This window comes from Equus caballus, chromosome 5 (genome assembly GCF_041296265.1).
Source record: "Equus caballus isolate H_3958 breed thoroughbred chromosome 5, TB-T2T, whole genome shotgun sequence".
Lineage (NCBI taxonomy): Eukaryota > Metazoa > Chordata > Mammalia > Perissodactyla > Equidae > Equus > Equus caballus.
The window spans coordinates 100,972,577-100,996,514 of record NC_091688.1 but is presented as its reverse complement, the minus strand read 5'-3'; the positions used below and the strand labels follow the sequence as shown (position 1 = coordinate 100,996,514).

At 46.5% G+C, this 23,938-nt stretch overlaps 1 protein-coding gene, 1 long non-coding RNA gene and 1 other non-coding gene across 6 annotated transcripts; 1 reads left to right on the top strand and 2 right to left on the bottom strand.

The window, feature by feature from the left end:
- Nucleotides 1–9,999: 9,999 nt before the first annotated feature.
- On the bottom strand, nt 10,000–19,180 carry LOC138924161 (uncharacterized). 4 transcript variants are annotated; one of them, XR_011438904.1, is made up of 4 exons: nt 19,041–19,180; nt 18,200–18,356; nt 17,726–17,814; nt 10,000–10,722 (listed from the first exon to the last, which is right to left on the bottom strand). XR_011438904.1 is itself a non-coding variant. In XM_070267551.1 (3 exons), the coding sequence occupies exons 1-3, from the start codon at nt 18,360–18,362 to the stop codon at nt 10,675–10,677; spliced, it is 300 nt and encodes a 99-aa protein (XP_070123652.1). In that variant the 5' UTR covers nt 18,363–18,493; the 3' UTR covers nt 10,000–10,674. The 4 variants fall into 4 exon arrangements, 3 of the variants coding, with proteins under 3 accessions (XP_070123652.1, XP_070123651.1, XP_070123650.1); XM_070267551.1 differs by lacking the exon at nt 19,041–19,180 and having other exon boundaries at nt 18,200–18,493; XM_070267550.1 differs by lacking the exons at nt 10,000–10,722; nt 19,041–19,180 and adding an exon at nt 15,690–16,780 and having other exon boundaries at nt 18,200–18,493.
- MIR101-1 (microRNA mir-101-1) lies at nt 10,499–10,557 on the bottom strand. Its single transcript, NR_032833.1, has one exon. It is a non-coding gene; the product is annotated as a microRNA mir-101-1 (primary transcript).
- On the top strand, nt 19,173–23,730 carry LOC102149364 (uncharacterized). Its single transcript, XR_001380844.3, has 3 exons — nt 19,173–19,539; nt 19,948–20,006; nt 21,021–23,730. It is a non-coding gene; the product is annotated as an uncharacterized lncRNA (long non-coding RNA).
- Nucleotides 23,731–23,938: the final 208 nt, after the last annotated feature.

Genomic DNA, 23,938 nt, shown 5'->3' with positions numbered 1-23,938 from the left:
ACCTTCACACGAGCTATAGTTACTACGGCAGATGAGACAGCCAATACCTGTCTTCAACAAATACATCCCGCTTATCTACTCTAAGGAGGGCACCTGAAGCGCCCAACCAACCTCTTTTTTGCATTAAATTTTTCATTCCCACAATATAGTGGAGAAAGGAAGCTATTTTACCACTAACATTCAACAACTGACTTTGAAGCAAAAAATAACTGCTTCCAATTCTTTAAGACCACAAACCTCAGTTTCCTTATCTGTAAAATGAGGGTGATAGTGATATTTACCTACAAGGACTGTTCATTAATTCAACAAATATTTGAACACCTATTATGTACCAACCCTGGTTCTACTTGCTGGGGGCTTATCTCATTGAGCTAAAAGGCACACAGTCCTTATGGAGCTTACGTCCATGGGGAGAGGCACAACAAACACAGCAAGTGCCCTGAAGTGTTGGCGGGAACACAGGAGGTAAGGGCGCTGTGAGACAAAAAGCAGGACAGGGACAGACAGGGGAGGGGGTTCTCTGGAAGGATTAAGTAAGAGAAGAAGGGTAAAAATCAGAGCATGGACAGGCTCAGCACAACGTCTTCAACCAACGTCAGCTGATTCTCCCATGAGGGCTTCTGAGCTTGCAGGACCTGTCGTTAAATGCCTCATCCCACTCGCAGTTAATGAACAGCTACCGTGCGTTCAAAGCCAAAACCCTAAGGAAGTGGATCTGGATAGTGTTTTCAGGTAGAAGAAGAGAATCAATGAAAATGTCATGACGCTTGAGTTCTGGCATTGTCTCCCTTGTGCAAGGATGCTGCGAAGAATCTGTAGGAAATTTAGAAACTCGGGCATCGGAGCTTGAACTGAGTAACGCCAGGTAAGTGACCTGACTTTCCCAAGCCTTGATTTTCCCCCCATTTGACCAGGGAGGGTGTGACACTTGGCAGTAACACATGTCAAGCCCCAAGCGCACAGCAGGTACAGTCTACTTACATTACTATTATCACTGTCCAAACAAACTCATCCGAACTCTCAGAGATTTTCAGTGTGCGCAGCATGAAAAAACAAGGCGGTATTCCTCAGGAGGGAACATTCCACAATGATGTGTTGCTAGGAGTTGGACTAAGGTCACTTGTTATGAGAACAAACCAGGAAAACATGAGGAAGCGTTCAACTGATTAAGTGCTCAGTCCATGCTCAGCCTTGCTAACGCCTTGGCTGCAGTCTTCAGAGCTCCAGAAGACGCAAATAAAGACACTGATTCACTCATAACAGTTCTTTGTACGAATCTGAGGGCTTAGCCAAAAAGCAGTCCAACGGGATTTACGAGGTGTGCCTCCCTGCCCAGGGCCTGTGCGTCGAGGAGAGGCACCGGGCTCCCTGGAAGCAGTCCTGCTCCCCGGGGACCTCGGCAGCACCGGCCCTCTGCCGCTTGCCACTCTGAGAGTCTTGGGAAATGAGAATTTAATTTGCTCTGTGTGGAACTTCTTCTCGTGGGGACAGCTTTACAAGGAAGGAGCTCTTTCTGCTTTCCCAGAGGGGAAAAAGCAGAACTCACATCCCACGTCTGCAAGTTCTGTAGTAAATGAAAGCTCTGGGGCATTTACTGGTGTTAGTGCCTTTCCCACCAGCCGTCCCCAAGATGAGTGGAGCTATTTGTAGACTTGGAAGTCCCCACTCCCTCTAGATAGCACAGTGACCCCTTCTCTCTATTAGGGGGTTTGTGTCCAACGACCTGTGCCTTCTGGGCATAGCTATGACCACCTGGCACTTCAAAAGGAGGAAAGAGGCATCAGGGACATGGGTGTTGGCTTTGCTGGGTCTCAGTCAGTGCTTCTCAAACTATCTGTGCTGAGGGACCAGTCTGTTCTTATTTGCAATACATCAGGGACTGATGCTTTTATAAAAGACAATAAATATTAATTGCTAGAAATTTCTTTAAAGACATAAAATGCAAGCCAATGTTTTTATTACTGGATTCAACAGACATAAAAGTATTTTGTCAAATTGCTATAAAAATTCTAAATGTTTACTCACAACTTCCATACTTAATCTTACAATGGACTGCAGCACTGACCGAAGTCACTCTTTAGCCACGAATATTTACTTGAAAAAAACCACAAAGCCAACTTACCCGGTTCCCCAAGAAATAAGATGATATATTGAGCACGGCAGTCAGCACATAGTCATCACTCACTAAATATTAGCTATTACTTTGGCTGTTCCCTCCAGGCCCGGAGAACAGGAGAACATTAACCAGGAGGCTGAGACGCAGGACCGAGTTCCACTCTGTTCCTACCGGCCTTAGACAAGTGTCTTCATAGTTCTGGGCTTTAGCTCCAAAATTTACAACACATAATGAAATGATCTAGAATCTAGCATCTAACTTCTAGATCAACGACTTATGAACTAGAATCTAGAATCTAAGATCTACATCGTGAAGTGTGAACTTAACTGAAACCCAGAGTGAAAAACACACTTGTGTCTCAGTACGCACACGCACACTCACACAGGCAGCTGCCTGGTTTCCCAAGGCAATATTGTCCTTGCCACATGCTACACTCCGATAGTTTCCATCCTGTTTTTTCAAATGCTGGTCAAGACACATTTAATTGATTTCAAACCTACAGTTTGAAAAACGTTGGAGCCAATGATTTCCAGGGTTCCCTTCCTTGATAGCATACTGATGGGATTTACAACTAGGAAGTCGGTTCCGGTTCCTGTCAGTCCTGTACAACTTGATTTCTAAATAGGACTAATGTTATTCAAGCCAAGGGCATCTAAAAGTTTTTGAGTTTTTTAAGTCAGCTGGCTCCACATTGGTACGCTCTAGTGAATCTACTGGTCAGAAAGCAGAATGGTCAAAGACGCTGTCTCATGGCCTCCCTCCACTGGGTATAACCTTGAGGTGTCCTTGATAAACCCTTACCTACCCTCATGCAAGTTTCCTTCAGATAAATGTGCCAGGAGACAGTAATGCGGGAACTTCCTTATTGGATTTCACTGTTTCACTCAATTGCCTTCTGCTTCCTGGAGAAGCAGAGGGGACAGTAGGGGGAGTCAACAGGCCACTGGAAGTGTCGAGACTCAGTTGGTATTCCCATTCCTGCACGGGTTAGAAGCAGCAGGTGAGGAGCTTACTAGGGAAAGACACAGGGGCATGAACCTTCTATCAGAAGGGATATTTTATAGTCCTCTTATCCTTTTCACAAGTAATCCTAACTATTTTGAATTTCAACTCAGTGAAGAATGTGACATGAGATTTTATTTCCAGTACCCTATTTTTCTGCTCTAACCTCTCCTTTCCTCGAGTAGTAAGAACATCTCAGATGGACCTCTCCCCAGCTTCTGTGGCTGAACATCCCGTTTTGATGAAGACTTTAACCCCACTTTCAACACAGGGCCCTGCCCCTTCTCCAGCTGAGGTGAGCCCGCGCCTCCAGGAGCCGGGGCGGAACGAGGTGGTCTCTCCACCACTCCCTCCCCCGCTGCTGGCTCTCCTGGTTGTTTCCTTTCATGACCATCCACAGTGAATCTGGGAGCTGGTTCTGCTGAAACGACATTCTCCAAAAAAGCGCTGCACGAGCACGACGGCTCACCCCTTCGTGAAGTTCCAGAAGGCTTGCTACGTGGACCAGCCCACTGGCCAGAGGCCCATGCTTCAGGATGGCGTCCATCTCCCCACTAGCCCCTGAGGGGGCATCTGTTAATTCTTGGTTGAGAGGTTGGGTCCACTCCTAGGTTGGGGTGGGGGTGCTCTCCTGTGGGGCGCTAGTCAGAAAGCTCACGTCCCAAGGCACCTCCTCTGGGCTTGCTTGAGACCATGGCGTCGAGAAACCTCACATCCGTGTCCCACTAAATATGGCAGCTCTTCCTCCCTCCCTTGCCCCTATTCCTGCTCTCAGCGTCACAGGGCCTGGCATGGGGAGCTCCTTACGGGTTGGCAGCTCACCAATCTTCAGAGAAAAGATGATCTCCAAGTTGAACGGTCCCTCTCTCTGACGGAGGTCCCTCCAGAGGTGGCATCTCTGTCTCCTGCAGCGCTCTCATATGGGTGATGGAGGGGGGCAATTGGAGAGCTGGCTCTGCTGAAATGACACCTTTTGAAAAAGCTCTGCAGGAAAACGCTGGCCACAGAGCTGTAGTTCTCTGACCAAAAAAGAAAGTGGGGATTTTAAACACCTTGTTTTTAGCTGTGGGCTCTTCTCACCCATTCTTAGAAAACAGGAAAGACGCCACTCGGCGTGTCCCACCACGTTAGGTTTCTACTGTGAGCCACGTGCTGAGCTGTGTCAGGCTGTGAACACGGCAGTGGGGGAAGCCACGGGCCCTGCCCTCGCGGACTCACCATCCAGGGAGACATTAAACACACCACCACACACACGTACACCTACATAACTCAACTGTGACAAGTGCTCCGAAGGAAGAGCAGTGCCAGGAGAGAGGACACAGCTGGGGGCCTCAGGGGAGGGGTCTCAGAAACCGAAGGTAGGAGAGAACCAGATGAAGGGAATGGTAGGGTGTCCCAGACACCTGAGGCAGAAAGAGGCTTGATTCCCTGGACCAAGGATGGGCCCAGAGAGGTGGGTGGGAACCAGAAGCCCGGGGCCTGGTGGGGCAGGTTAAGGACAGTAGTCTTGATCCCAAGAGTAAAGGAAGCCAGCAGGGGTTTTAAAAGAAAGTGGTGCCAAGATCAAATTTGCATTTTAAAAGGTAATTATAGCTGCACAGCCTAGAAGGCATCAGGAGGCCGAGCAGATGCGGAGGGAGGGTGTGTGGTGATGAGTTTTAAAGCACTTTCACATCTGCCGAGTCTCATGCCCTCTCAAAGCCTCACCTACTAACCAACATCCAAGAGCCAAGCTGGAGTGATGTATATTGACTTGGTTTCTTACGCTTTCCTGCTCTGTCCTCCCAGCCTTGCTCTACCACTTACCAGCTGCACGGCATGGGGACCCTCTGTGAGCCACCTCAGGTTTTTTTTGTTTTGTTTTGTTTTTTTGCTTTTTTGCTGAGGAAGATTCGCCCTGAGCTAACATCCGTGCCAATCTTCCTGTACTTTTTTTTCTTTTTTTTTTAGTATGTGGGCTGCCAGAACAGCATGGCTAACAGAGCAGTGTAGGTCCGCACCTGGCAACCAAACCTAGGCCAGTGAAGTGGAGCATGCTGAACTTAACCACCAGGCCACCAGGACTGGCTCACCAGGTTCTTCGTTATGAAACGTGGAGAACTCTTCTGCTCCTTGAAGATCTGACTTAGGATGAAATGAGTGGCTGATACACAGGCACTCACCAAATATTGACTCATCTCAAGCAAATAATCCTGTCAACTAAAAAAAAAAAGGAAAAAGGAAAGAGGAAAGTCCTCTTCTGGCTATTTGATCCAATTACTTAAACAAAAGTCTACATATACACATTATGCAAAGGACTGCCCAAAATGCATTGACTAAACAGTGGCAAGTTTTACGGTATTAGAACAGTGATTTTAGGATAATTTCACACCTGATAGGTGAGTCAGGATTTTCATAGAAATCAGCGAATGATAATAAATGAGGATTGCAAAGACTTAAGTTGAGATGTAACACTTCACATTACACAAGTAGAGGTTTGCATTAAAAGTCTGTAATGCCCTTCCCATAAAAAAGGGTGTTTACATTCCTAATTCCAAGAAATCGAGTCCTTATCAGCATTACTCCGAGAATTTCTGCTTTCCCAGAGGATCTAAACCTGTATCCTAACAAGAATATCACATATTGTATTCTAGAAAGGGGCCAACAGATGTTCCTCTGCTTCTCTGTGTGACGCCCATGACAGACGCTGACGGCTGAGCACAGGCGGACGAGGACAGAGCACGCCCTTCTGTGCAGTCCACACGCAGCCTCGGAAGTCTCCTTGGCAAAGTGCTCCAGGCAGCTACCCCTAACTGACCCTAAGATATTCCTGGTCCGAAGATACTCATTTTCAAAGTGAAAAAACAAAAAACAAAAAGACAAGGAATGGGAGTCTAAGTCGTATGGCTGGAGTTTCATTTACAAAGACAGCAGCAGCAAATGAAAACAACTTTCCCACCGACCAAACTGGAACTGTTCTGTCTCCCCGCTTTTTAACATCACCATCCATCCCCTCCTCATTGCGTGGAAAACTACAGTAACAGCCCAAATGCATAAAGCAAGATGGAACCAGCTTACTTTACCTTACTTTACCCTGCTCACACTTAACAAGAATCGTGTGCTGAAAGATGAACTTCACTGGTGACAGTGAGAACGAGCTACGTTAGACGAGGACAGCCCGTGTAAATATTAACACAGTTCTAAGGAAGCAAGTTTTAGGAGAAAAAAAATCCCCTATGTGAAGCATAGAAACACAAGGCACTTGTCTCAAAAAGGCAATTGATCTGGAAAAACTAAATCAGTTTAAGAAAGGTATAGACAAATTTGTGGCACATTTATAATTGGCTGGTTATTGAGAGAAGCTAAAAATGTACTAGGCATAGCAAAATAATTGCAACTGGAGTGGCAGGGACAAAAATTCGCTCTCAGCTCCAACCATGTGTGGGGGGAAAACAACAGAATGCTACATGGGACCTGTCGGCGGCTATTGCTACAACAAAAAGCTGATTCCAAAGCACGACCCCCACCGAGGGCTTGGTGACATCGACAGGGTCCACAGATGAATGCTTCCCACCCACGGCCAATAAAACACATGATGCCTTAGAGAAGGTTCACGCTATTTCTAGTCTCTATGCTTGTACTTTCCTTATTTTCAAATTTAAACATAATGAATAGAAAAATCTTTCACGACTGAAAGCAAGCCCTAGTGTGCTCCTTTTAAGGAAGCTGGTAATACTTGAGTTGCAAGTCCAATTAGGATGTTTTTTAAAACTTTATTTGAAAATACTGATGTTGTCCTTTGGTTTCAGACATTGCATTTCTGTATTTTGAGAATAAGAAACAGTATGCTACATCTGAAAAGCTGCTTTAGTCATCAAAGTGGTCTTACATACACATACGCTTGTATATATATTTATATATATATGTGTATATATATTTATAACTTCATATAATACATATGTGTACATATAACTTCATCTTTACCATGACTCCAAAGTGGTGGGCACAGGAGGCAACTGGAGAACAGAGGTCCAGTGAGTCACCCAATTTCACCAGAAAAGGCATAAAGCCAGCAAGAGATGCCCCATGACGTTCCTTTTCCTCTTTTGTGGTGAGGAAGATTATCTCTGACATAACATCTGTTACCAATCCTCCTCTTTGTGCTTGAGGAAGACTGACGCTGAGTTAACATCTGTGCCAATCTTCCTCTACTTCACATGGGAGGCCACCACAACATGGAGTGATGAGCAATGCTAGTTCTGTGCCCAGGATCCGAACCCACGACCCTGAGGCGACCGAAGTGGAGCATGCAAACTTAACCAATATGCCACCAGGCTGGCCCCCTTTCGTGACTTCTTCTTGAGGCTTTTTCTGATTCTGCTTTTAGTACTGTCACTGTTATTATACTCAGCTTTCTTTATATTTTACAAAACTTCAAAGCTATGCTATGTCAGAAACTCTGGAAATACGTCTAACAGTCTACAGATTAGAGAATTTTAAATGCATAAAGACACGGGAATTACATCTTAATTGCTTACTTGAAATCACAGTTATCTTCACACTAAAGACTGTCTCAAGACGAGAGCAATCTAAATCCTGTTGTTGGCTGCAACAGTGCTATTACCCGGGAATGCTTTTTTTTCGTGGTAAAATATACATACAATTTACCATTTTAGCCATTTTTAAGCGTATAGTTCTGCGGCACTAAGTACATTCATGCTGCTGTGCAACCATTGCCATCCATCTCAATGTTTTCATTTTCCCCCAATAACTGTGTCCCCATTAAACGTGCACTTCCCACTCCCCCCTCTCTCCAGCCACAGGCAACCACCATTCCACTTTCTGGCCCAATGCAGTTGACAACTCCAGGAACCTCATGCAAGAGGAATCACACAATATTTGTTCTTTTGTGTCTGGCTTCTCTCACTTGGCATCTCGTCAGGGTTCATCCATGTTGTAGCATGTGTCAGAATTTCCTTCCTTCTGAAGGCTGAATAATTTACATTTTGCTTATCCATTCATCCATTGATGGACACTCCGGTTGCCTCTACTTTTCCGCTGTTGTGAGTAATGCCGCCGTGAACATGGGTGTACAAATATCTGTTTGGAGTCCCTTCATTCGGGTATAGAACCAGAGGCGGAATTGCTGGATCACATGATCCTTCTATGTTTAATTCCATTCTTCCCATTCTCACATACCCAAACCAAAGCACGCGATGAATACCCCAATGAAACACACATTGTGTGTGTTTTAAACAAAGCAGTGGAAAATCAGATTTCTCTTGCATCGCCTCTCACCTAACCTGTTGGTACGCCTTACACCAATGAACTGCCTCAAGGACGCCAACGACCTCCGGCCTAGGCAAGCCTTCCGGAGCCCTGGCCTCAAGCTTTCCTGCTGACAGGAGGCGGGACCGAGTGCGGCTCCATCTGCAGAAACGCAGGGGTTGTTCCCCACTCCGCCCACCACTTGACTCTGCAGCATCCCACAGGCTTGGGTGTGGAGCCTGGGGTCAGGGCCGGCTAAGTACAAAACCTGAATTTTTATGAAACTAGTAACGGGAAAACAGGAAGATCGGGGAAGGTGCTGAAATTCTCACCAAGGCCAACGATTGCACAACACATCCCTCCCTGGAGTACTTTTTTTTCCACCTGCTATAACACTAAAACTTAGGAGTGTTTCAAGTTACTGGAGAATTCACCAATCCCAGAACTTTCCCCTCTCAGAAGTTCTTCCAGGGTTTCCATCAGAAATTCCTTTTCTGTTTAAAGGAGCAGAAAACGCTGAGGAATTTCAGGCCTGGTGGTATAACATGGAACAGGGCAGAGCCACCCATCCCTGTTATTAATCACTGTCCAGCCTGAAGTTTAGAGAAATTCTGAATGTACGAAGGCACGGGAAGGTCCTGGGCTATCATGTGGTCACTGCCACGTGGAAAACAATGATCCAGGGCCAAGAAGGTGTGGCTCAAGTGGTCACTCCTAGGAATGGTCCCTCTTCGGGTGGAGAAGGGGAGGGAAGAGAGGCTACAGAGAATTGTGTGAAGTGGCGACCACACACAGTGACCAGGAACACCTGAGCTCATACGTGAAGGGCAGACTGATCTTCTCCGGATGGGGAGGCAGGCTGGGCTTCTCTACTCGCCTCCAGTCCCTTTTCCTTCACTCTCTTGGTAACACAAATGGCCCAAGTCTGAGATCTCGACCAGGCTGCATTGATTTGGGGTAAAGTTTCTGAACATTAAAAGGTCATACATAGGGTTTTCCCTTCCCTGGCTCTTCTTGGCCTGCGGTAGGCAGGTCCAAGCAGGGCCTGAGCTCAGCTCAGCTTGCTTTGGGTTCCTACAGTCATCAGCCATCCACGGGGCGGTAAGGCTCCCAGATACAGACATGAGTTTGGGAAGAGGGGAGAGGTCTCTGTTTAGGCATTGAGCCTAAACCACAGGAAATTACCTAAGCCTTGCAGGGGACTGAGATCTAACACAGACTGAGGTCACGCACCTTGATTCCCGTCTGCCGCTGCTCCACGAGCACGGCTTCCTGAGGCGTCTGAAGGGAGGACAGACGCGGGACATCCTGGGTTCTCTAATCACCTCACCCCCACCCCAACAGTACTCTCTGGAGCAGGATGCGGGCTGAAGACGGCATGCTCTGTTCATTTCCTAGTCTTCTATGCAAACCCGACGTAGGGTTGGCATGTACGGCTTCATGTCCCTGACATCAATTTGTTCGAGATGTCATTGCAGAGTGGTCCTTAACTGCTTGATACAATTATTTACGTTTTATTTTCATGTAAAGGTAATAGCAGCAGCCATAACATGGGTATTCAACTATTTTTTGAATTAGACTAGACTCTAAGTATTTTTTACGTTCCTGAAAGAAACAGGACATGTCCCCATGCATTCCTTAAACACAAAGATGCCACTTTATTCGTGCAATAATATCAATATTGTTCAACATGCAGGGCTTTTTTCTCTCCCCATTTCAGTTGAATTTAATTTTGAACAGCTAATTTTAACAAGTGTCGAGCTGTTCTAAACAGGTTACCTTTTACAGTTACAAAAATGGCCCACATTTCTCTGAATATCATTCCAGAAATACTAATTCACACGTAGTACTTACCCAATATCAGTCTCTTAAAAGTTCCGAAGATCTCAATATATGTCTGCTCACTACAGCAGTCTTCACACTCCTGTGCACACAACTAGCCAAGTCCTCTTTATCCCCATGTTACAAAACACGGCAAAGACGGGGGGAATAAACTCCCTATGCTCTAGGGGAGGCACAATATGGAAATAGGGTAGGAAGGGCCCGCGCCCCGTTTCACACACCTCTTTCACCTCTGTCTTCCTTTCCCGCACCATGGGACTCCCGTGACGGAAGGCAAGTTGGCTGCCATCCTTCAGTTATCACAGTACTGTACCTTTAGAACTGACAGCATCAGCACTGTGATAACTGAGCCAGGGCAGCCTGTCAGTCACTGTGTTGGCCGGCGGCATCCTTTCTGGGCAGCTGCACGAGTCCCTCCGAAGGCTCCCCATGAAGTGAAGGACAAGATGCGCTTCTGGTTCGGGATGTCAGGAAGCAGAAGAAAGAATAGGGTCACAGCCCAGCAAGGGGTGAGGCTGAAATATTAAAAGGACCAGCTGAATTATATCAGGATGAAAGACGAACACACGATTTATACATATTAATGACGACGATGAGGCTTTTGCTCTGATAATACACACAATATGCAGTAAGCTTCCTAGCTATGTTTCACAGTGTATCTCTTCCACGCCTGGACTTGCTATCTCCCTGACCTCGCTCACTCATGCAATAAATATTTACTGAGGGACTGCTAGGTGCCAAGACCTCTTCTATATGCTTAGGAATGGAAGAGAATTAAGACATGGTCCGTGCCTTCCGAGTGCTCCTGATCCAACATAGCCATGACACTTCACATCTGCCTCCATTCAGTATTCTTCTAAGTGCTTGTTCATTTGGTTTTCACAAGAACCCTACGGAACTGTCCAAGAGTTATTCATTAATTCACCAAAAAAGGAATCTGGAAATAGGTTAGATATCATCAGCCCATTTTACAGATAGAAGATAAAATTTTAAGAGAGGTTAGGTGATTTACATATCACACCCTATGTTACCCTAGGCGGACCTGGGCTCAAACCCATGTCAGTGAGTGAGCCCAGTGCTTTCTTTCTCTACTCCAACCTGGTCATCAACTCCATCGACAGGACATTCAGTTTACACATTTACACAAACAAAAGCATTTCTGAAAACATCCACTTGCTGCTTAAGATTTTTAGTTTTCTCAGTATCTCAGATCATGAAGCAGAAAATAGCGGCGGTTTTACGCGTTACGAAGAAATGCACATTAGCAAAAAAATGACTTACTGTTCTTGTTCTGAGTGCTAAGAGTGTACTCAAATTGATAACACTGATGATGACATATTTAGCACATCTGCAGGGTGTTTTCACTATAGTTAGTCTGTCAGTTCCACAGTTATGGTGGTGCAAGCATCCTGACCACCTCTCAAATGCCTTTTTAAAAAAGTCAACATGTACGTCTCACTTGCTTTGAAATAATCTGTACCTATGAGAGGTATCCTGGAGTCATTTCAGGGATGATTCTTACTTCTAATAAAAAGTACAAAAAGATTCTGAAATTGGAATTCGGGCTTCAGAATATCAACTTATTAAAACCATGATTCACTCAGTTTTTTTCCACGTCAGTCATAAGGTCTCAAGTTATTTCAATATGAGTGGAACTTGACAGATATTTGAAAAATAATTATGTTTTCAATTAGGCATTTGCTCAGTTTCGAAGACTCATTATATGCAAATTAGATATCAGCACTGTACTTCAAATAAGTCAGATAGATGAATCAGTTCTTCAGATCAAGAGTCAAAAAATAAGAGAGTACGGTGAGTCGAGCTCAACTATGAACTCCACGCACTACGAAACTGACCTTATCTTCAGAAAAGTCATATCCAACGAAACATCCACCTACACACCAATTAAAACAACATTCTCTGAAGTGCGAAAATATCTAAAAGATAAGGAAGTCACTGGCTCCGTCTGAGCCAGCTGATGTAATACAGAGTTGAAACAGGAGAGGGCAACGAAGATTAAAAAAAAAGTTGGATTCCCCCTAACTTAAGTTTCCTGGAAATAGTTGCATATTTTCACCCAAATTATAAACATCTGTTACATGAACAAAGATACTGTGATTATTTGAGAATTAAATTTTAGATAGCTGATCCATCAAAAAGGATAAAAAGATTACCACCTAACATTTGCTGGCCACAAGTTGTGTCGGCTTTGGAAAGAGGTATACTCACTCTGAGATCCTGGAGGCTGGGTAAGGCTGGGGACAGATAAGCAAGCCTGAGACACTTGGCAGTCATCAGACTGTCCTTCACTAAGACTGAGTACCAGCGCAACTGAAAGTCTCAATATGAACTAGGCAACGTCAGTACCGCATCGCAAAGCTGAAATTCACTCTGTTAGCCACGACCAAAGCCACACAACTAAACATTTTTGGTACGATAACCAAAGGATATTGCCTTTATTTTCTTATTCTTCTCTCATTTCACTTTTTTCTATCTAAATGGGGGCAGGAGGGTGCCAAAAGACCAAGTAAGAAAAAGCAAATTGTCATTATTCTGTGAACAGTTACTTAAATTAATATTCTTTCAGAGTAATTCTAAAGCTGTTTTAAGGAAGAAAAAATAGGTTTTCAGAATTATATTTTATAAATACTAATAAATAAACACTTCAAAAATGTAAGTTTTGTTTCTTCTTGGAAATTATTCTTTATAAATGTGCATTTTTAAAAAACCAAATCTATCAGAAACATTTCTTTTGCAATAGTTTTTTTTAAATAAAAATCAAATTGTTTTTATTTTAAAACAAAGGACCGCAGGTGCTCATGCTACAGTCTGAGTGTATCCTGAAATCTAAGAGAGAGAAAAAGAAAATAGCGATGTTAAATGTTTTCCTCCAGAGATCAAATTGATACGAAATTCAGTTCTTCCATGATCAAAATGATACAACTGAGAACAATTTCTTCGTGATGCACGCACCAAATATTATTAGCTAGAAAATCGAGTACTTCTGTTAAAGTAGCATACTAAAGAACTTGCTTTTAAATCTTGTAGAGTAGAAATGTACACACAAAACATGTCACAGCCCTCTTCTCTAGGGATTGAAAATGAAAAGATGGTTTTGAACCTTTAAGTGTCTCATTATATATTAAATGTCTGGAGGTACCATTGCAAGCTGCTGGCAATGCAAAATATTTGAAAATACTTAAAAACTAAAATAATTTAAATAGGTTTATTTAAATCCACCATTCTTTAACTAAAGTGTGATTTTTTTTCCTACTTGAAAGCCATAATCCCACTCAGTGACATTATAAAATGTGCAAATTTGACCAAAGTGTGATGTTATAAAAACGTACTGTCAACAAAAGATGCTCAAATGTCAACTACTGCTTTGTCAGAAGTACAGAGAATGTATACCTGTATTTTATTGCAAACCTTTACTATACTAAGTGTTTAAAAGCTAACTTATGCCAAAGATTAAGAAGGAAACCAGGAGGGAGGGGGTTACAGATTTCTTTCTTTTTTAAGGAGAAAGAAATTTGCTAAAAACGCAATAAAAAGCCAAGGACCACTGTCCTGTGCAAACTTTATCCCAGTTCTGCGGAGAAGCATTGACTGAGAGTAATTACAAAGTAATGATAAAAACGTGTCCCTGTTTTACCCACTTTGAGCACTGGCCTCTAACTGGTCTCACGCTGGATACGCTTAGTAGGTCCATCTGGAGGAAAACCCCTATCACAGCAGCCATGTACATGATAATGAAGGGAGGGAAAGAGGAACAAGCTTTCTCACTCTTGTTGACAGGGGTTTCAGGAGAAAAAGGCTCCAGGAGACAAAAAATTTACAAATAAATGGACCAGCCCATCCATTCTATCATGTGGGCCTCTTCCCTTACACACACACTCAGCACACACACTTTCAGTCCAACTGTCTACTCCATGATTTTGCTCTGGGTTCCATTTCCGCCCCCAGATCTCGGGTGTTCTAGTCTGCTCACAAGTCAGTTTTATTCTGATTTCACCTCTGCAGTATACCTTTTAGATAACTAGTCCAAATGATCCACCCCTAGCTAACCATCTCTGAAAACCCTGACTGTCTAATTCATCTCTGACTTCCTCAGCACTGCAGCACCGCCACTGAAAAATGCTGGGTCTTCGATTCTCAGATTCCCTTAATAGACAGCTATGGGGGGCCGGCGGGGACCACAGACCTGCACTGACCTCCGACTCTAGAGCTTCGGGCCATTCCAGAAGCACAATCACACTCGTCTTTTCTGAAGAGTCCACCATTCCAAAAGCTTCTATTCCTCATGAACAGGGACTGCAAATGAACCCATTTCCACTTGGAACCCACACCACAGTGGTTCTGCGCCCATTATTAAGTGCTGCCTCTTATCCCGTCATTTAATTTGGCACTGTTTACCTCATTTCCTCAAATCCATAGTCCCGTTCCTAAACTCAGAGACTGTTTTCTTCATGTCTCTTCTCAACACTAGTCACCGTCCTTTCCACAAAGAGCAGGCTCAACAAATATTTGCTCAATCAACTGATGAACCACTTCATTTCCCAGGTTCTCTACACAGGTTATCAACAAGTGTATGTTTAATCCCAGCCTCTGTCGGTGTGGTCCTAGGTCAGGTACTTGACAGCCTGTCATCTACAGAATGAGGGGGGAGTACTAAATGGCCCCTAAGACCCTTCCAGTGCCATTAGTGAATCTCATTAGACCAAACCAAACCCCGAAGAAAGCATTATCTCTAGTCAGGTCAGCAATATACTTTTTTTCAGAGGAAAGAGGTCAGCAACCTTGTGGGCCCTATCACCTTCAGTGGAGCTACGATGGGGAAGAGGAGTTAGAAAGTAAATGAAGGAGGAAGAGAAAATAAACAAAGGTGAGTGGTGAGTGGAATCACTAAGATGCCACCAGGTGTCCCAACAGTTACTGAGCTACCTACCCACTCTTCTGATACATCCTAGTTATGCCCAGGAGCCTTTGACAAACGCAGCCATAGCCAGATGTGTAGGTACCGAGATTTTCCCATGATGCCCCCACTAGCCCTTGTCGCACCCTGCACATTTTTATTGACCGTCCTGAGTAGGGCACACTTCCTGCATAGGATCCAGAAAGGGGTCACCATTAGGTCTCATGCACTGTGATAATAATTCTTGGGGTCCCCAAATCTCCATGTGGAAAATAGCAGAGGAAAGGAGATGGTCGACGAACACGAAATAACTGGATTTCATGCAGTCATCTCTTTTAAAATTAACCCCTGGATCAAAAGGAGCGATGTTCTACACCAGCACTGTCCAAAAGAAGTAAAATGCAAGCTACACATGTCATTTAAATATTCTAAATAGCCACGTTTTAGAAAAATTAAAAAAGAAACAGGTGAAATTAACTTTAACAATGTTTCATTTAACTCGATATATCCCAAATATTACCATTTGAATATGTTACCAATACAAAAATTATTCATGAGATATTTTACTTTCTTTTTTTGTCCTCAGTCTTTGCAATCCAGGGTGTATTTTACACTCACAACACATAGCAATTTGAACACTAAACTTTCATCAGAAATCTTTAATCTGTATTTAGACTTTATAACATTTACAGTTTAAAAAGCAGACGCACACGCTCAAGTTGTTTTCAAACATATTTAAGTTTTCCAATAATTAATCAAGTATCAATTTTAAGAATTAAATAAATTTGAAAGTCAGCTCCTCCTCACCATAGCCAGATTTCAGTGGCTGATGGCCACACGTAGCTAGTGGGTACCATATTAATGCAGGTGCAGACAACCCTGTCTCTACCCCCCTGGATCCTTTTAAGCCTGAGCCACATTAAAAGACGTTACCCTTTCAGCCAGCAAGTCCTTCTACAGTACCCCCAGGGGCTTTCCGCCCCGCTGTCAATCCTTCAGTGATGATCATTTACCAAACAGCCCTTCCCAAAGACGGAACAACTCTTTTAGCTCAGAGAGAAAGGCTCATCTCAACTCAGGGAAAGAACGGAGGCACTGAGATTCAAAGACACGGAGTTCATTTCTTTGGTAAAGGTGGAAAATCCTGACATCGTCACGTCTTCGTCCAGGATATTAGTCACCCCGTGAAAGTTACAGTCATTGTTTACAAGGAGCCTCCCAACTTCCACACTCACGGCAGCGCTCGCTGCATCCTCAGACTCTTCGCTTCCCTCCAGTGCTCCCTCCTAGCTCCCCCCACGACCTCCTCCTCTCTAGCAGCCTCTCTAGAGCACATTCCGGCAGCCTCTTTATTTCAATCTGAAAAGTGCTTGTTATTGTTGACATACTGAAACATATGAATAATTCAATAAACGTATTTCCAACATCCTATTAATCATTCATTGGTCTAGGTACCTAAGTTATCTTGAGAAAAGCTTTTCTGAAAGTACATAGAAAGCACCCCCCACCCTTCCCAAAGGAACCAATTACAAACACTACAGCTTTCTCTCCCTGTGTCAAAGTTCCGTGTTCCTCCGGCCGCTGATTGAAAAGTTGATCTTCTAAAGGAGCTGGATTCCTAAGGTGGTTCTATTTTGAGCTTTCTTCCTGTTCTGAAGCTAAAGTTGGAAGGGCTTAGGTGGTGATGTCATGGAAGGGAGACTGCTGGCTTTTACAGAAGGGTCTTCTCCAGCAGCTCTGGGGATGCTCATGGGGAAACCAGGGGGAATGTTCATTTTTGTCTCCTTCCCCCTACCTCCCTTTTGAGTCCCAGCTATTCACTAGCCAGCAAGAAAACACGTTCAAATAAGCATGCAAACATATTTACATATTTTACTTACTAACCATCTCGAAAATGAAAAGACTGGGAGAAGGAAATGCCTCCCTCTAGGCAAGAAGGGTGACCACCTTTTTCTCCAACCCTCAACCCCACCTCCCCAAATATCTATCACAGCACTAGGGGCAAAGAGGGTGGGAGCAACAGCTGGTAAGAATCAGGCGATTATAACTCTAGGAGGCCTGAAGAGGGAAATGCTGTTGGGGATATCCAGGACAGAAATGAGACCCCTGGGTCCCTTGGCTTCCATGGTTCCCTCCTCCCTTTTGGAATGGTTAGATTTGGGGCTGGGTGTGCCTTCTGCCTGGAAGGCGTGTTTGGCTCTTTAGAACCAAGAGGGGCCAGGGTGGGGCCCACGGAAGAGAGCCAGAGACGGGCTGCTTAGGCCTGATTCTGGGCTAAGCTCTTAGGGGCAGAATGAAGGGGCGGTGGGGGAAAGCAGAGGATTCCAACAGAAGACACAGTGGGGAAGAAAGAAGGCGCACCGGGCTGAAGTGGGTCACCGCTCTCTCTCAATCTAAACCCAGCAGTGAGTCGCTAGTTGGCGGGGTGCAGGTCCAGGGGGAAAAGAAATCCCAACACATCTGTAGACCACAACTTGCCAGGGTGGAGGGAAGAGGGGCCCCAAAGCCGTCAGCAGGTGAAAGCAGCACTTTTTGGCCAATTCTGGGACGGGGGTTAGCTAGGAGCTCTGGGGAACAGAGGATTCCCCGGTTTCTCAGCTCACCTCTCCTCCAAAGCGGGAACAGGCACAGGTGTGGTCCTCCTCCGAGGAGCTGGCAGCTGGCGTGAGGGTAGCAGCGTGAGCGAAGATTCCTGGGCCGGAGAAGCCCTGGGGTCAGCTGCGGCCAAGAGCAGGCGGCCTCCGCCAAGTCCCCTCCCCTTTCTTGAAAACCGACCTGGACCGGCATAAATTACAGCAACGCACCCCCCGCCCCAATAATGTTTCTAATAAAAGAAACAGCCTCGCATGCCCACAGGAAAAAACTGCAGGCTCCGGTTGACGGAAATAAACAGGTGAGCGCGGAGAGAAGCGGGAAAAGCCCGGGGATGGGAGAACGAACGCGCCGAGAAATCGAGGCGTCCCCGCCCGCCCGCACACCCGCTCCCCTCCCGCCGGGAGAATCTGCGTGGCAGGCTGCAAGCTGAAAATGCCACCCTGACAGACCCCCGCCCGCCCCGCGTCCATTCTCCCTCCTACCCCAGCGTCCAGCGTCCCGGCCTCGTGGCAGCGCCCGGTCCCCGGGAGCCGCGCGGGGCTCCCCGCCGCCGCCGCGGGGACTCCGGTCTTCCTCTCTCCTCCCTCCCTCCTCCTCCTCGTCCTCCGCCTCCTCCTCGCAGACTCCTCCCGCCGGATCCTTCATGTAAACAACAGCCAGGCTCTATTTACAGTCGCCGCCGGACGGCGAGGGACCCACGCCAGCACCCCGGCAGGAGGCGGGGGTGGGGGAAAAGCGAGTGCGCAACATTTACACACCCGCCCCGCCCCTCCACGCCGCTGCCCCTCCGGGGGGCCGAGCGGGCCGCCGGGGGCTGCCCGCGCCTCGTGCGACCCGCGCCCCTCCGGACAGCCCGGCACGGCCCAGGGGCGAGGCCGCCCCCTCCCCGCGCGGGCGACAACGCACAGCCGACACCAGCGCCCGGCCCAGCCCCGCGCCCCAAGTCCGTGCGCAGCGCGAGCCGGGCCCGCCGCCCGCCCCGAGCCGCGCGCCGTGCGGGCCCCCGAGGCGGCGGCGGGCGGGCGCCCAGCGCCGGGCAGCCGCGCGCCCTCGGCCCCCGCGCCGCCCCGCCCGCCCTCGGCCCGCCCCCCGCGCCGCCGCCGAGCCGCCGAGCCCCGCGGGCGCGTGAGCGGGTGCGTGTGCGGGGGCGCGCGCGCGGGGCCCGCCGCCCGAGCGGCTCCCGGGGTCCTCGCGGCTCCGGTGCCGCGCCGCCGTGCCCGGAGCGCCGCGGCCAGCGCTGCCCGGCGCGCGCCCGGGGACCTGGGCTCCCGCAGCCCCGCGCGCCGCCGCCGCCCCCGCGCCACCCGCCACCCCCACACCCACCTGCGCCCCCGGGGGTCCCGGGCCCCCCTTCCTTTGTTCTTCCCGCTATTTGCATGAGGATTATCTAATGACGCAGCAAGGCTCGCCACAACGTGACCGTCGCCATTTTTCTGTTTTTATTCTATCTCTGCCATGTGATAGATGGGGGGGAGGGGGGAGGTTGGAAAAGGGAGAGAGACAGGATTAAAAAAAAAAAAAAACTTCCGGGTCTCATGACCGGGAAGGGAGAAAAACAAAAGGGAGACGAGACACAACTCCAGGGGAAGGGTGTGTGTGCGTGTGTGCGCGCCCTCCCCGCCTCTGCTCCGGCGGCCGGCCAGGAGCATCCTCCCACCTGGGGACCCGGATCGCACCGCTCGCCGTGGCGGTCGCCTGTGCCGGCCCCACGCCCGCCGCCAACGCTCTGCGAAGCTGTCAGCTCGGTCCCTCCTCGTCGCCTCCACTTGCCGGTCCACCCCAGAGCTCGCGCTCGCGTTCCGGGACGGGCAGGCCGTTCTGGGTTAGGTTCAGAGAAGTCTGACTATTATCATAAGGGAGGAAATGATGAAGTTTAAAGACTCCGCGTTTCCTAAGTTTTAAAATAGTTTGCTTCGATGCTGTTGTTTATGACAACCGCGTGGAAACGCTAGGCGGAATCTGATACTGGTTCGAATCCTTCCTCTTTCTCTGCTCTCCCTTTTCTCTCTCTTCCCAAAGCGGCACGCAGCCGTGTGTGATGTTCCACGGGGGTTCGTTATGTGAGGACGGACTGTTCATCCCGGACTGATTTATCTTGGAAGAAATTTTTAATAAAAGGTTGTTTCGGATCAGGGAGCATCGTTTGAGGACAGTTGCGTGGGGCAGGGTAGACTTGTGTTACAGTGATGTGACATTCAGAGGGCGTGATGGAGATTTCATTCTTTCCCAGGTCCCGTGTTCACGGTGGCTGAAGAGACAGTGTGTTTGGGAGCTCTGCCACGTTTTTCGGTGAGATGTGAAATTCTGTACTTTTGTTTATGACTATTTCCTTTGGGCGCTTTCACTTTTGTTTCTCTTGAGTTTTCTTTCTGGTTCCTTGTCTCTATTTCATAATTCAGAGCAGAAAAGGACTTTGGAGTCCACTAGCGTTCCTCACTGTACAGGCAGAGAGACCGAGGCCCCGAGTGGTGATGGAGATGCTTGGGGACCCCATTTCGTTGGAGAGGAGCTGGGCTTGAGCTCACCTGGTCTCTCTGTTAGAGGTGTGGAGGGGGAGGGGGTCGTCGAGGGGGAGTCGCTTAGTAATGTGTGGCAGCAATACTGCTTTGTAAAATTGACATCCTAGAAATTAAAGATGGAGAACACTTACCGCATCATTCCCTTCTTAGACTGCTTGGATTGCTTCTTTAAAACCCCCTTTCTTGTGATTTAACTCAGGCGTATCTAATTCAGATCCTTCTTCACCTTTCCCTGGGAGAGTTTGTCATCTCCGTGAACAACCCCACATGATGGTTATGCATTGTTTGTGTTAGAATCGCAGAGTTGACCACTCCCCCACACACTGTGTCCTTTTCTCTTTATTTCCCGGTGCCTTTCACACTTCAGTGTACAGAACACAGCTGATGGATCCCCTGAACTAGAGGGAAAGCTCTGAGGGCCAGGGCCTGTGCCATGTTCATTTGATGTCTCCATATTGAGCACTCTGCCTGGCCGTGAATGAGCGAATGAAGGCCTGATGAGTTTTTCCCTAATTCCATCTTGACCATCTCTAGAAATTTCCTTCCGTGTTTCTGGTGAAGACACAACACTGGAGACACTTTTTGATTCTTATACCTTTGCAGACCGTTTTGGACAGGCTTCTAGTTTACAGAGCCAAGCAAAACATAATTTGCTTTCTCAGTTTTTTTTTTATGAAGAGTTTTCTGCCCTCTTTTTACCACGTTTGGTTCCTCTTTTTCAAATTCCTTCTAATTCGTATAATTATTTATGTCAACGCTTGCCCTTTGACTTTTGCTTTCATAGACTCCGAAAGGTTGGTGAAGTGTCAGCTGTGATTTCACCCCGCTCAACCTGGAATCTCATTATCCGAGGCAGCGTTCTTAATGAGACTGGTTTGTCCTGGAGCCTATGAACTGGGTGAGGAGGCTGGCAGTCGAGCAGGCTGAAGAGGCTGCTGAAAAGATGTCAGCATCTGGACAAGAAGTGCACATTTGCAACTTTAAAAGGCTGGAGAGTAACTGATGCATGCAATTATATTTATGGCTCGGAGGAGGGTCTGGGTTGTCACAGATGAGCTCATACACATCCGGAATGTTGAACTTCCCTTGCATAGCTCAACACAAAATGCCCATGTTCCTTTGGATTGGGCAGTCGAAGCTGGGATTACTGACAGTAACATCTACAGCCCATGTTTTGTCCTAGGCAATAACAGTGTGGTAGTAATTTTAAGTGTAACCATATCACCTTCCAGCAAGGTGGAGACGAAGTCTACTTATATGTAAAGTCATGTGCTCCCTTAAGTAAAAAGCTGAGCAGAGAAAAAAGGAACAGCACTCAAACCACCCCCCCGCCCCCAAGGAATTGCCTCCATAGCTCTTGTCTTCTACACATGTGCACTCAGACGTCATTACAGAGAAGATCAAACTTGAGTGGTCTGGGGTGCTCCATCGCTGTTGATTAAAGAGAGTTCTTCTGGGCACTCCAGCAATCTTCCATCTCTCCCGTACACATTTGAAAAATGGCAGTTCCTGGTGTGTGAGAGCATAGCCTTTGGAATTAGGTCCTAATCTCAGCTCTGCCAGACTATTAGCTGTATCATCCTGGACAGGTTACTCATCAGCTCTGATTCTCAGTTACTTTACTCATAAAAGGAGCATAAGAACACCTAGCTCAAAGAGGAGTTTTTAGGATTGAAATTTAATCAAAATTTAATAAAATATATGTAAAGCCCCTAGCACGATACTGGGAGCTTAATCTTCAAAAACAAGCAGCTGTAACAATTTTTTAATTGTATTTTTGTTTACCCCATACACTTCATAGAATTATTCTTTTCCTTTTGGCTTCCTGCTCTTGAAAATTCAACGAACCTACTATTAGTGAAAGTTCTGTGATTACGAAGATAAGCGAGAATAGGTCCTGCCCTCAGGAAGTTCACCCTTCAGCCTTGGAGAAATACCTATAGAAGCAACTGTGCTGATGCTGGCGGGCTGAAGGCAAGCGCCTGGGCCCTCACACTTTGTGATGACCTGCCCTAGAAGTATTTAACTAAGATGTAGATTTATTAATACTCAGGCAATGGCAAAGCTTATGGAAGCAGTTAGGAAAATGGCCTCCCCTGAGCAAGCAAACAAAATCTCACATTTTCACAAAAATGAGGATTACTTTTAAAACTCCATCTAATTAGTATAATTCTGCAGTTTTCGAAAATTTTCTGGTCCAGTATAACAGGCAGCCTCTTTTTTTGCATTTGTGTGAAAAATATGCCAGGTTGTACCTTTGAGGTAATGTTGGAGAAATGTAGTTAATAGGAAGCACTTCTGGTTGTTAATTAATTAGACCACTTTAATCAAGAACTATTTTCTGGGAAACTTATTCCCAGCCCTGGGTCAGGTGCTAAGGAAACAAAGATGATGCAGATACAGACTTTGCCCTTCAGGAACTCATTCCACAAATGTTTGTTGATCACCTACTGGGGATGCAGTGGTAAGACGTTGAGCTTACCAGAGGGAGATTACATACAGATCTTCCTCAACTTACCGTGGGGTCACATCCTGATAAACCCATCGTAAGTGGAAAATATCATAAGTCAATAATGCATTTAGTACATCTAAACTACCAAACGTCATAGCTTAGCCTAGCTTACCTTAAACGTGCTCAGAACACTTACATTAGCCTATAGTTGGGCAAAATCATCTAACAGAAAGACTATTTTATAATAAAGTGTTGACTAGCTCATGCAATTGATTGAATGCTATACTGAGAGTGAAAAGGAGAATGGCCATGTGGGTACAGAATGGTTGTAAGTGTGTCAGTTTTTATCGTATGATCTCGGGGTTGCAGGGCACTGCAGGGGCTGCCCCTGCCCAGCATCACAAGAGACGACCATATGGCACATGGCTAGCCTGGGAAAAGATCACAATTCAAAATTCGAAGTCCACTGTCTACTGAATGCCTATCACTTTCGCACCATTGTAAGGTTGAAAAATTGTAGGTGGACCCATTGTAATTTGGGGACTGTCTGTGAGCACATACCTTTCCAGCTCAAGAAGTGTTTGATTGACAGGGTTTGGGCAAGGCAAAAATATATATATTGCCCCTCCCCCAGAATGTTTTATGTTCCTCAAAACAAAGAGCAACTCTTGAAAGAATATTCTGGACGCTACAGCCCAAGTGGACCTGGGACTCTCGCTGGCGTTAGGCGGAATTGTGAGGAGCGAAGTTGTGTTCGATTCCCCCAGAGCCGGGCCTATTTGAATAGCTTTCTGGCCTCTCAGTTCCTGTCTTTCTGAACCGTTTGGCTCTCCAAAGGACTGCCGCAATGAGGATTCGACAACACAAACCCAATTATATGATTTCTGTGCTTAAAAACTTTCCTGGCTCCCCAGGATCTGCGAAGCAGGGCACACGAGACCCTTTGTGATCTTGTGCCATCCCGCCCTCCAGCCTCATCCCCTGAGACCCACATGGAGGGTTGTCAGATCTAGTTAATAAAGATACAAGATGCCCAGTGAAATTTCAGGTGAACAACATTGTTTTGGTATCCATACGTCCCAAATATTCCATGGGGCATACTTACACTAAAATGTATTCACTGTTTATCTGAAATCCAAATTTAAGCAGGCGTCCGGTATTTTATCTGGCAACCCTACTCATGCCAGTCTGACTGATTACCTTGCTGTTCCCCACCAGTCTCTTCGTGCCTCTGTGAGTGCCTGATAACC